We start from the raw sequence: 12,370 nt of genomic DNA, 5'->3' as shown, positions 1-12,370 counted from the left end.
GGGCTGGGTCTTGGTTCCTCCTGCCGCTGGGACTCGTGAGGAGGCCACAGTGGCATACATTCCCTGAGAACCACTCAGAAATGGATGGTGCCCTACTGTGGCCTGAGGACCTGCATCTGCTGCTATTCACCTGAGGAGCTGCCTCCAGAGAGATAGAGAACTGTGAGCACAGGCCTCAGATTCAGTAAAACTGGGTGGAGAGTGCCACGCCGTCCCAGCGGAAGCTCCACCACCAAAGAGAGAAAAGCCACACACCAGCAGCAAATAGCACAAGTCATATCTTTTTTAATTATTAAATTTTACTCATTTTTAATTTGACAGAGACACAGAGACAGAATGGGGATGTGAGAAAGCAAGGCACCAGGTCCAGGACTTGAGCCATGGTCAGCCGTGTGGGAGTGTCCACATCTTAACCACCACACCACCTGCTGGTCCTGCTCCTTTATTTTTAATAGCGGGGTTTTTTATTTTTGGAGAGGGTTTTGCTATAGGGTACACGTGCTTGCCAGACAGAACGGGAGAAATCACCCCCCTGGGGGGATGGCCACGCTGCAGTCCCTTCTCCTTTCTCCTCCTGAGATCTTGGGCACACGCACACACGTCCCACGTGAGTTTTAAGCCACCGGGTCTGGGACACAAACCGTGGTCGACTACGTGGGAGTCCAGCGACATAGCCATTACACTAACTGCTGGTCCCCTTAATAGCGGTTTTTGCTTTGCCTTAGGGCATGTGCGCTCACCAGAGAGAGACAGAAAAAAGGAAAGTAAGAAATCACTCCCCAGGTGGGTGACCATATCACGATTCCTTCTCCCAGAATCTTGCATGCACGCACACGTGTCCAGCATGATTTTTAGGCCACCAGGTCTGGGACTTGAACTGCAGTCGCCAGTGTGACGTAACCACTACGCCATTTACTGGTCGCTAGATAGCTCTTTCAGAGATAACGAGGACAGCCTTATAGCCTAGTGATTAAAGGAGCCAGATCCCACCTGGCCAACCATGGTTCAAATCCCAGCCTTGGCAACTTGAGAATCAGGCTGGGTGCGTGCACCTGTGTGTGGGTGCCCACTATCCTGACAGGATGGAGAAATGGAGAAGGGACTGTGGTGTGACCATCCCCAACTGGGAAGTGCTTTTCCCTCTCTGTCTGTTTCTGCCAAGTACATGCACCCTCCGGCAATTAAAAAAAAGAAGTCAATGTGGTGAGTTGCAACCAGCATCCAAATACGTGAAATTGAATAGGAATGAGAAGGAAAAAATCAGCGTGTTGCAGGAAGGAAAGAGTTAAAAGTTAGAAAGCTAGAGGGTGGAAGAGAGCAAGAGGGAGGTGTTTGGTCACCAGGTAGAATGCATCTACCAGTGTGGGTTGTGGTTAAAAACCTGTGAGAGATGCAGACCTTACATCTCCAAACTGCCCCTGGGAGTGCAGCCGGAGTGTTGCTTTGCTTTTCCTTATCATCACGATCACACAAGCTGCTCTGAGCGGTCTGCAAAGTACTGCGCATTTCAAACCAGAGGAAATTCCACCCGATCCTGCCACCTGGCCGTGCAAGCCACCTAGATGGCGTCTACGTTTGCTTCCAACACTCGTGCGTGCTGTCGCACACGGGGCTGCTGCTTTTTTACTTTTGTCTTTTAGCGTAACTTTCTTTTACTGAACACTGTTAAGTCTTCCGCAAGTCACTGAAAATTCCAGAAATGGGGCCACCTCTGTGGCATGATGGTTAAGGGAGTCAGACCCCACATGGCCAACAGCCAGGTTTGAATCCTGGCCCCAAATCCCGACAGGATGGAGAAATGGAGGAGATGACCCCTCAGGGAAGAGTGCTTTCTCCCTCCGTTTCCGTCTGTCTCCAGTGAGTGCATGGGCATCTGGCAAAATACTAAAATTGAGAAATGACTCCCACACACATAAAGCTACTGTAGACACTGGGGGAAAGAGAAGATTCTAAAGCTCTTGCTCTTGCCCTTTAATGAAACCCCTAGAGGATCTACAACAAACAGGTGAAAATGTATCATCCCAGCCATTCCAAGGCCTGGTGGGTAAGGTGGTTGGATTCTAGCTGGATAAATGTGCAGGTCTGAGGCGCTGAAAAGCACGCCAGTGTGTGTGTGTGTATACCCAAAACCCCCAAAAGGAGGGGAAAGCAGAGAAGGAATAGCAGTGTGACCATGTCTCACTTGGGGGTGCTGTGTGCTTTTTGCCTTCCCTCTCTCTGTCTCTGGTGAGCACGTGTGCCCTCTGCCATATTAAAATAAAAAGAAACATATTAAGTAAAATGTCATAAAGCTAATCAATGTAACAATTTGTGTATTTTTAAAAGAATTATTTATTTCTATTTTTTATTTGACCAGACAGAGAAAGGGAAAGTGAGAAAGCAAGCCAAGTCTGGGACTCAAACCACAGTCGGCCATGCGGGAATCCAGCACCTTTAACCACCATGCCAACTGTCGGCACCAATTTATTTTTTTATTTTTTTGTGTTTTTGTATTTTTTTGACAGAAGGCATGTGGGCTTATCAGAGAGGCAAAGAGAACGGGAAAAAGCAACCTCGACAGGTCTTTCAGTTGTGAGCTGAACAGACACTCAAAGATTTCTTCTTTCATTTTCTTTAAAGAATTATTTTACTTGATTTTATTTATTTATGTATAAACCAGAGAGGGACAGAGTAAAAGAAAGAGTGAGTGAGAAAGCAAGTCACCCGGTCTGGGACTCGAACCATGGTTGGCCATGTGAGAGTCCAGCTCCCTTAACCACCATGCCATCTGCTGGCTTCAAGATTTTTTAATTTTATTTGTTTTTATTTATGTAATTTGATGAAAGAGACAGAAGGGGAAAGATGAGAAGGTCACCAGGTCTGGGACTCAAACTGCGGTTGGCATGCAGGAGTCCAGCACCCTAACCACCATGCCTCTGGGCCCCAAGATTTCTTATTTAATTTTTTTTTTTTTTTTTAGTTTTGAGAAGTGAAGGGATTCTCCAGTATTTATATATTCATATGACCAGTTACATATAAGCCAAAATTAAAAACCAACCTCCAATAGGTTTTTGAGATGTAATACACCATCTGTGTAAAAAGATGAGCACCACTAATGAATTACCAATCATAGCCCTAGAAAAGGCAAATAGTGCGGCAAGCAGGTGGCATGGTGGTTAAGGGCACTGGACTCCCACATGGCCGACCATGGTTCAAGTCCTGGACCTGGAGGTTTGCTTTCTTACTCCACCCCGCACCTTATCTGTGCCTCTGGTCAAATTTAAATAAATAAATAAAGTTCAATAAATTAATAATAGAATCATTCTTTTAAAAATTATATTAATAAAAAAGGGTAGCAATAGCACTTTTTTTTTTTTTTGAGAGGTTTTTCGCTATAAGGGCACGTATGCTCGCCAGACAGACAGAGACACAGAGATAGAAAGTGAGAAATCACCCCCCCAGGGGGGATGACCACGCCGCAATTCCCTTCATTCTCCTCTCGGGATCTTGGGCACGCACACACAAGCGCCCAGTGTGAGTTTTAAGCCACCGGGTCCGGGACACCACAAACCACTGTTGACAACGTGGGAGTCCAGCGACATGGCCATTACGCTAACTGCTGGTTCCCACGATAGCACTTCTGAACTAAAATTACTATCAAAAAATTTCTTAATTCTTTTTTATATAATTAATTAATTTTTATAGAGGTTTTTTTGTTTGTTTGTTTGGTTTTTTTTTTTTTTTTTGCTATAGGGTGTGTGCGCTCACCAGAACAGAGAGACAGAAAATGAGAAATCATCCCCCAGGGGGGATGACCACGCCACAATTCCCTTCTCCTCCATTCTCCTCTCTGGATCTTGGGCACGCACGCACACGCACCCAGCGTGAGTTTAAGCCACCGAGTCCAGGTCTTGAACCACGGTCAACTACATGGAGTTCAGCAACATAGCCGTTATGCTAACTGCTGGTCCCTCACTTATTTATTTATTTATTTTTTAGAGAGGTTTTTGCTATAGAGTGCATGAGTTCGCCAGAAAGACAGAGAGAAACAGAGACAGAAAGTGAGAAATCACCCCCCAGGGGGGATGGCCACGCCACAATGGCACACACGCACACGCACCTGGTGTGAGTTTAAGCCATCAGGTCAGGGACATGAACCACGGTCAACTACGTGGGAGTCCAGTGAAAAAGCCATTACGCTAACTGCTGATCCCTCATTTATTTTTTAATTTGACCAGAGAGACATACAGAGAGAAAGGGAGAGGGAGAGAGGGCGAGGGAAAGTGAGAAAGCAAGCCACCAGGTCCAGGACTCAAACCATGGTCAACCATGTGGGAGTGTCCAGCGCCTTAACCACCACACCACCACCTACTGGTCCACTATCAAAATTTTAAAAACCCAACAATATTCATATAACCACAAGTCGGTGGTTAAATCAGGGCGATCCAACACAAATACCCTGTCAGCCATTCATGATCTCTGTTCTGGTGTAGGAGAACGAGTAAAATACGGTACACATAAAAAAGGCGAGACATGTCTGTTTTGTCATAAATAAGGCAGTGGCCACCTATGACTCAGTAGGAGCTTTTTAAAGATAAGCTATCAACTCTGCTCTTTCAGACTTCTTGTTTGTTTTTTTTTCTTGAGAGGTTTTTAGTTACAGGGCGCGTGCGCTCGCCAGAGACATAGAAACAGAAAGCGAGAAATCACCCCCAAGGGGCGATGGCCACGTCGCAATCTCTTCTCCTCCATTCTCCTCTCCGGATTTTGGGCACGCACGCACACGCGCCCGGCGTGAGTTTAAGCCACCAGGTCCAGGACTCAAACCACTGTCGGCTACATGGGAGTCCAGCGACATAGCCGTTACGCTAACTGCTGGACCCTTTCGGACTTCTTTTTAATGCCAGCCAAAATTATTTTTGTTCCAGGGATGTACTTCTTGGGATTCTCCAAATACTCCATCAGCCCATCCCCTCCCCAGGTGAGGCCTTTGTTCTTGCTGGCATCTGTGGAAAGAATGCAGGGGCCTGACCTGCCTTCCCCCCAAGTAGACCATGAAGATTTGGGCCAGTCTTGTGCTTGCCTCCCTTTTCCATAGTGTGGCACTGGGCACGCTTGTGAACAAAATTCTTGCCTTTCTTAACGTCACTCATTTTTAATTCTCTCTTTTGTCACTTGGGAATAGAGAGTTTCCACTCAGAAGCTGGATGTCCCGTTCTCTCAAGACTTCTTCTTTTAAGTAGGTGATTAAGATTTGGGGGGGGGATGGGACCAGCAGTTGGCATAATGGCTATGTCGCTGGACTCCCATGTAGTCAGCTGCATTCAAGTCCTGGACCTGGTGGCTTAAACTCACATTAGGCGCATGTGCGTACGTGCCCAAGATCCCAAGAGGAGAATGGAGGAAAAGGGATTGTGGTGTGGCCATCCCCCTGGGGGGTGATGTCTTGCTTTCTGTCTGTCTTTCTGGTGAGCGCATGTGCGATATAGCAAAAACCTCTCCAAAAACAAAAAAAAAAGAAAGATTTAAGAATTTACAAGGGCCAGCAGGTGACATGATGGTTAAGGGCGGTGGATTCCCACATGACCAACTGCAGTTCAAGTCCCGGACCTGGTGGATTGCTTTCTCACCTTACTGCTGTCTCTGGTCAAATTAAAAAATAGTAACAATAATGATGAATAAAGTTAAATAGAAAATTCATTTTTTAAAAATTATTTATTTAATTTTATTAATTATTAATATTCTTCAATTTGATGACAGAGAGACAGCAAGAAAGAGGGAGAGTGAGAAAGCAAGCTGACTGATCCAGGACTCAAACTGCAGTCTGCCACATGAGTGGTTGAGGAGTCCAGCACCTCAACCGCCATGCCGCCTGCCAGCCCCTAAAAGAGAAAGTGAGAAAGCCACCAGGTCCAGGACTCAAATCACAGTCAGCCATGTGGGAGTCCAGCACCCTTAACCACCACACCACCTGCCATTCTCAATATATATATTTATAAGAGTTTATAAAATAGGCCAGTGGTGTGTGGTGGTGAAGGTGCTGGGCTCCCACAGGGTCAACCACAGTTTGAGTCCCAAATTTGGTGGTTTCCTTTTTCATTTTCTCTGTCTCTTTTTGGTAAGCACACATGCCCTATAACAAACTTAAATAAATAAATATATATATATTTTTTAATTTACTAGGGCCAGCTCTGAGGTCTGGTGGTTACGGCAAGTGGACCCCAAGCGCTGGGTCAGGTACTCAGAGAAACATACCACGTGCATGTGCACGCTTGCCCCCAAGTCCTGACGGCACGGAGAAATGGAGGTTACGGCGTGACCGTGCCACGGCGGGCTCTCTTCTGTCTGTCACTCTCCAGCAAGCACACACTTTATCCCACACAAACAAAGTTTACAAAATAGCAAATTATTACTCAGTTATAGTACTGCACTGTTCACCAAAGTAGCCACAAGTGGCTATTTAATTTTTTCTAATAGAAATTATTAGGGGAACGGGACCAGCAGTTAGCGTAATGGCTATGTCGCTGGACTCCCACGTAGTCGACCGCGGGTCAAGTCTGGGACTCGGCGGCTTAAACTCACGCCAGGCGCGTGTGCATGTGTGCCCAAGATTCCGAGAGGAGAATGGAGAAGGGATTGCGGCGTGACCATCCCCCCTGGGGGGTGATTTCTCACTTTCTCTCTGTCTCTGTCTTTCTGGTGAGCACACGTGCCCTATAGCAAAAACCTCTTAAAAACAAGAAATTATTAGGGGACCAGGAGATGGCTTGGTGGTTAAGGCACTGGTCACTCCCACATGGCGGGCCACGGACCTGGTGGCTTGCTTTGTCCCTTTCCCTCTTTCTGTGTCTCTCTTTGGTCAGATTAAAATAAAATTAATAAATAAGGACCAGCAGTTGGTGTAAAGGCTGTGTCGCTGGACTCCCATGTAGTCGACATGGTTCACATCCCAGACCCAGTGGCTTAAAGCGTGTGCATGCATGCCTAAGATCCTGAGAGAATGGAGGAGAAGGGATTGTGGCATGGCCATCCCCCCGGGCGGGGGGTGATTTCTCATTTTCTGTCTATTTCTGTCTGGTGAGCGCACACGCCCTATAGCAAAAAACCTCTCCCCCCAAAAAAAAAAGATTGGAAAAAAAAATTGTCTGCACTGAACAGGCACAGCCTTTTTTATCTCAGCAATAGATAGGGCACATACAGTCACCAGAGAGGGGGAAAGTGAGAAAGGAAGCCACTAGGTCCAGGACTTGAACTGCAGTAGACCATGTGAGAGTCTGGCACCTCAACCACCATACCACCTGCTGGGCCCCAGCTATTTATGGGCCAGCAGGTGCTGGACTCGCACATGGCCAACTATGGCTCATCAAATTAAAAATAAGAAAGTTAAATATTAAATAAATAAATGTAAGTATAGTAGAATTAAATACAGTCTAATATTCAGGTACTTGTTTCAGTAGGTGGGTGGTGGCTAAAAACACTGGATCACACATGGCAAACTCAGCAGACCCAGTCTCAAACCTGGTGGCTGGAAAAACACACCAATTGTGAGTGCATACAAGCCAGAAGTCGGGAATGGGATTGCAGTGTGGCCATCCTCAATGGGAGGTGGCTTCTCACTATCTCTGTCTCTCCCACCAGAGCATCCACTGTGCCCCGTGTGTGACAAAACTGTATCTCGCATACCAATGGCTACTACATCCGACTGCAGTTTCATTTTCCCGCTGCAAAATTCTATTTGCACGGTTATACACAGAGATAAAAATAGTTTTTTTGTTTTTTTTTTTTTAAGGTTTTGCCATAGGGGCTGCTTGTCAGAGACACAGAGAAAGTGAGAAATCAGCCCCCGGAGCTGTGGTCACACTCAATCCCTAGTCCGTACCCCTCCTGGGATATTGGACAAGCACGCACATGCTCATGGCCTGAGTTTTTTTTGGCGAGGTTTTTTGCTATAGGGTGCGTGCGCTCTCAGGGAAGACAGACAGAGACAGAAAGCGAGAAATCACCCCACAATCCCTTCTCCACTCTCCTTTCGGGATCTTGGGCACGCACGCACACACACCCGGTGTTGTTTAAGCCACCGGGTCTGGGACTTGAACCGCGGTCAGCTACATGGGAATTCAGCGACATAAGATATTGCGCTAACTGCTGGTCCCCGGCCTGAATTTTAAGCCACCGTTCCGGGCCTCGAACCGCTGTCAATCACGCAGAAGTCCAGCGCCTTTAATCGGCACACCGCCTGTCTGTCCCCAAAAAGGCTTTTAAAAAATTATTATTATTAAACCGCCGTGTGGGGATGAAATGGGCATAAGAGGAGAGAAATTTTCATTATGCCGCTGAACGCTTCTGGGCAGCTCCCGCCGCTCAGCGATGGCGGCGCCGCACACGGAGGCCGGACCTTCCCGTTGCCCGCCCTGTAGGACGGCTGCCGGCGTTTCCGTTTTGAAGCTGGAGTAAAACAACCGCGTGGTCCAACTGAATTTACGTCGGGGAAACTCTACGACGACCTCCCTTCGACTCTCGCGATAACATAAGCAGCCTCCGGACAAACCACGCCTTTGTAATCACTGCTAACGCGACCAGCGTAATGATGGTCCAAGACTCTCGCGAGAAAATATCTGGGGCTTCCCGCCTCTCAGTCCTTCACATCATGGCCGCCCCGGCTCAGTCCCCGAATCCCTTGCCTAGTTAGGATCGTCTGTCAATCAAAATAGCTCCCGAAGCACCGCCCAGGCAGCACTGTCCCGCCTCTTTTCGTCACTTCCGCTTCAGCCCGTGCGCAGTCGATAAGGAAACCCGGACGCCGGCGCAGCTCCCTTTTTTTCAGGCGGCCGGGAAGATGGCGGACATTCAGGTGTGAGCTCGCGGCTGCCGAGGCGGCGGGGGGCTCCCCGGGCCCAGAGCCCGTACGGCAGGGCAGGAACCCAGCGCCCCGGTCTGGGAGTTAGTTGCGGGCGCCTAGGTTTTCTAGGGATTGATTTGCCCGGAAGGCGCGTGCGTTTGCGTTAATCTGGATTAGCGCTTTTCTAAATTCTTGGGGCACATTAGTGGAAATGTAAGCGTTTTAGGAATTATTCTCTTAAAACCGAATAATTAAGAAGTGGACTTTTTTCAGGTCTTTGGCCTTAAAGGTTAATCTTGTGGAAGTTTACTCCTAAGGGCGAGTGCAGAGTCTGGTTTGCCATTTACTTCTGAACCCGCGGGTCTTAGATTAGGAGGTGCATCCGGGCGGGTGACTTCGTGTCTTGGAGAATAATCTTGCTGAAAGGTGTCCAGAATGCTCGTGATCTAAGGGGTGAATTTGCAGTCAGTGAGAGGGGTTTTAGGGTCTACGAGCCGAACTACCCTAGGTTTGAGCTGAGTCTTAAGTTACAGTCACTTTTGGGGGGCATTGTTTACAGAGCGCCGGGGGCCTGGCCTCTGGGGGTTCTGGGACGGTCTGGGTCTGCAGACCAGGTTGCTGCTAAAGTTCACCAGCTTCCTCTTGCCTGTAGACTGAACGCGCTTACCAAAAGCAGCCGACCATCTTCCAAAACAAGAAGAGGGTCCTGCTGGGAGAAACTGGCAAGGAGAAGCTTCCAAGATACTACAAGAACATCGGTCTGGGCTTCAAGACTCCCAAAGAGGTGCTGGGACCCTTAGAGGGAACAACAGGACCCTGTGTCCCTACTTGTGCCCAAGCAGAGGTTGCCCAGCCCACGTCGGAGTGGCTGCCCAGGGGCTGCTGGGAATTGTAGTTGGTTCCCCCAGGCCACACGCACCCCATTCTTTACTGGAACTGCCTGTCCAGGACTTACTCCTCTGTTTTCTTTATCCCTTCAGGCCATCGAGGGTACTTACATCGACAAGAAATGCCCCTTCACTGGTAACGTGTCCATTCGAGGACGGATCCTGTCCGGTGAGTGGGGCGTTCTTGGGGCTCTGGCCTTGGGCCCCCGGGGGAGGGGAGGGGAGTGGGCCCTGCGGCGTTGGCACATGATGTCTGTTCTCACGATGGTCTTCAGATGCCCACCAAGGGCCCTGCTGAGAAAGCCACTTGGCAAGGCTGATGCCAGAAGCAGGGCTTCCTGGGACCCCCCCCCCAGCAGCTTCTGATGCCCAGCATTGCTCTGGGATCCCCTTGGCCCCCTTTCCCATGCGGCCTGACCTGTGACATGCTCCTGGGCTAGGTGTGGTGACCAAGATGAAGATGCAGAGAACCATTGTCATCCGCCGGGACTACCTCCACTACATCCGCAAGTACAATCGCTTCGAGAAGCGCCACAAGAACATGTCTGTGCACCTGTCCCCCTGCTTCAGGTGAGCACGGTGGCCTCTTGGATAGCCTGGGCCGACTGAGGGAGCAGCTAGCTGGGGCGGCATTTCTCGCAAGCCCCTGGGTCCCAGGAAGATTTGGTGGTGGGGGTATATTTCTCTCTCCTCTGTGAAGTAGGCAGGAACACCCCCGCCCAGGTCTCCACACCAAGCCCAGCCCCCTCAGGGTTCGGTTTGTTTTGTTTTGTTTTGAATTATTTATTTATTTTAATTTGACCAGAGAGAGACCAGGAGAGAGGGGGAAAGTGAGAAAGCAAGCGGCCAGGTCCAGGTGGTTAGCCTTGTGGGGAGTCCAGTGCCCTTAACCACCATGCCATCTGCCACCTCCTCTCAGGTTTTTTTAATATAATTTTTTAAGAATCAAATGTTCTAACAGGCAGAAGATCTGGCATCAAACAGTTTTTATGCCAGATGGGAATCTTAAAAACATTGAGTCTAGGGACCAGCAGTTAGGGTAATGGCTGTGTCGCTGGACTCCCATGTAGTCGACCGTGGTTCGTGTCCCAGACCTGGTGTCTTAAAACTCACACCAGGCACATGTGCGTGCGTGCCTAAGATCGTGAGAGGAGAAGGGATTGCGGCATGATCAGCCCCCCTGGGGGGTGATTTCTTGTTCTCTGTCTCTGTCTGTCGAGCACACATGCCCTATAGCAAAAACCTCTCAAACAGCCCCCCCCCCCAAAAAAAACAAAACAAAACAAATTGAGTCTAGGGACCAGCACGTGGAGTAGTGGTTTAGGCACTAGACTCCCATGTAGTTGACTGCCATTCATATCCCGGACCTGGTGGCTTGAAACTCAGGTCAGGTGTATGTGTGTGTGTGCCCAAAATCCGGAGAAGAGAATGGAGAAGGGATTGCAGAGTGGCCAGCCTCCAGGGGTGATTTCTCACATTCAGTCTCTCTGATGAACCACAAGTGCCTTATACCAAAAATCCCTCTTCAAACAAAATGAAACACTGGGACCAGCAGTTAGCGTAATGGCTGTCACTGAGCTCCCATGTAGCAGGCCACGGATCGACTCCCGGACCCGGTGGCTTAACCTCACATCAGGCATGTGTGCCCAAGATCCTGAGAGGAGAGTGAAGGAGAAGGGATTGCAGCCTGGCCATTCCCCCTGGGGCTGATTTCTCACTTTATCTCTGTCCGTCTCTGGCTGGCGAGTGCACGTGCCCTATAGCAAAAATAAACCTCTCCCCCCACCAAAAAAAAAAACCACACACACAGACTAAACAGCTCCTTTGTGGATGGTGTTTCGTATTGCGTTTCGAGTGCACTAAGCTTGGTCTTAGACCTTGGAGGTTTTCAGGAGTGATTAGAGAGCACTTTTAGCTGGGATGGGGAGGGCAGGGGGTGCTGGTTCTGAGTGGTGGGGGACCTGGTATGGGTGGAGCATGATCCCCCAGCTGCAGGGCACGGGAGGTTGACTGTCAGGGTGTGAAAGGGAGTTGGGAGGCTGCTGGCTGTCTTTGGAGCCTCCAGTTTGATTTGTGAAGTGGGTGCGGTGCGTGGTGGGCGCTAACCCCCGAAGGTTCAGTGCAGGTTCAGTGTGGGGCGGGCCCTGCTCAGCAAACAGCTGGGGCAGGTCAAATAGGATTTGATGGAGCTGAAGCTGAGGGTGGTGGCAGGGAGAGGATCTCCTGGGGATCAGCTGAGGACATGCCCACTTGCCTGCAGGGACGTCCAGATTGGCGACATCGTCACGGTGGGCGAGTGCCGGCCCCTGAGTAAGACCGTGCGCTTCAACGTGCTCAAGGTCACCAAGGCCGCCGGCACTAAGAAGCAGTTCCAGAAGTTCTGAGCCTGGACGCCTGCCTGCTCCCCAGGAAATAAAAGTTATTTTCCCACCCAAGGCTGGACTCAAGCTCTGTGCCCTGCTGGGAAGGGGCAGTCAGGGGACTGTGCAGGTGGACACAGATGAGGTTCTTCCTGCTCTGGGGGAGAGGACGAGAACAGGGCCCAGTCCCGCCTGCCCATCTCTGGGACCCTGTTCCTTGTCATCTCTTCACGTCTCAATAGCTAGGACCGACTGCGACTGCCTCCCTGTCCTTGCAGGTTCCCTCACCCCAAATCCTCTAGGGA

At 49.5% G+C, this 12,370-nt stretch overlaps 1 protein-coding gene and 1 non-coding gene across 2 annotated transcripts; both read left to right on the top strand.

Annotated features, from left to right (window-relative positions):
• Positions 1-8,676: 8,676 nt before the first annotated feature.
• On the top strand, positions 8,677-12,140 carry RPS11 (ribosomal protein S11). Its single transcript, XM_006160142.3, has 5 exons — positions 8,677-8,830; positions 9,471-9,602; positions 9,799-9,874; positions 10,146-10,275; positions 11,966-12,140. The coding sequence occupies exons 1-5, from the start codon at positions 8,816-8,818 to the stop codon at positions 12,087-12,089; spliced, it is 477 nt and encodes a 158-aa protein (XP_006160204.1). The 5' UTR covers positions 8,677-8,815; the 3' UTR covers positions 12,090-12,140.
• On the top strand, positions 9,947-10,034 carry LOC114009984 (small nucleolar RNA SNORD35). Its single transcript, XR_003551380.1, has one exon. It is a non-coding gene; the product is annotated as a small nucleolar RNA SNORD35 (small nucleolar RNA).
• Positions 12,141-12,370: the final 230 nt, after the last annotated feature.

This window comes from Tupaia chinensis, unplaced genomic scaffold, assembly GCF_000334495.1.
Source record: "Tupaia chinensis unplaced genomic scaffold, TupChi_1.0 Scaffold000673_1, whole genome shotgun sequence".
NCBI classification, from domain to species: Eukaryota; Metazoa; Chordata; class Mammalia; order Scandentia; family Tupaiidae; genus Tupaia; species Tupaia belangeri.
The sequence above is the reverse complement of the archived record's forward strand: the minus strand, read 5'-3'. Positions and strand labels throughout refer to the sequence as shown.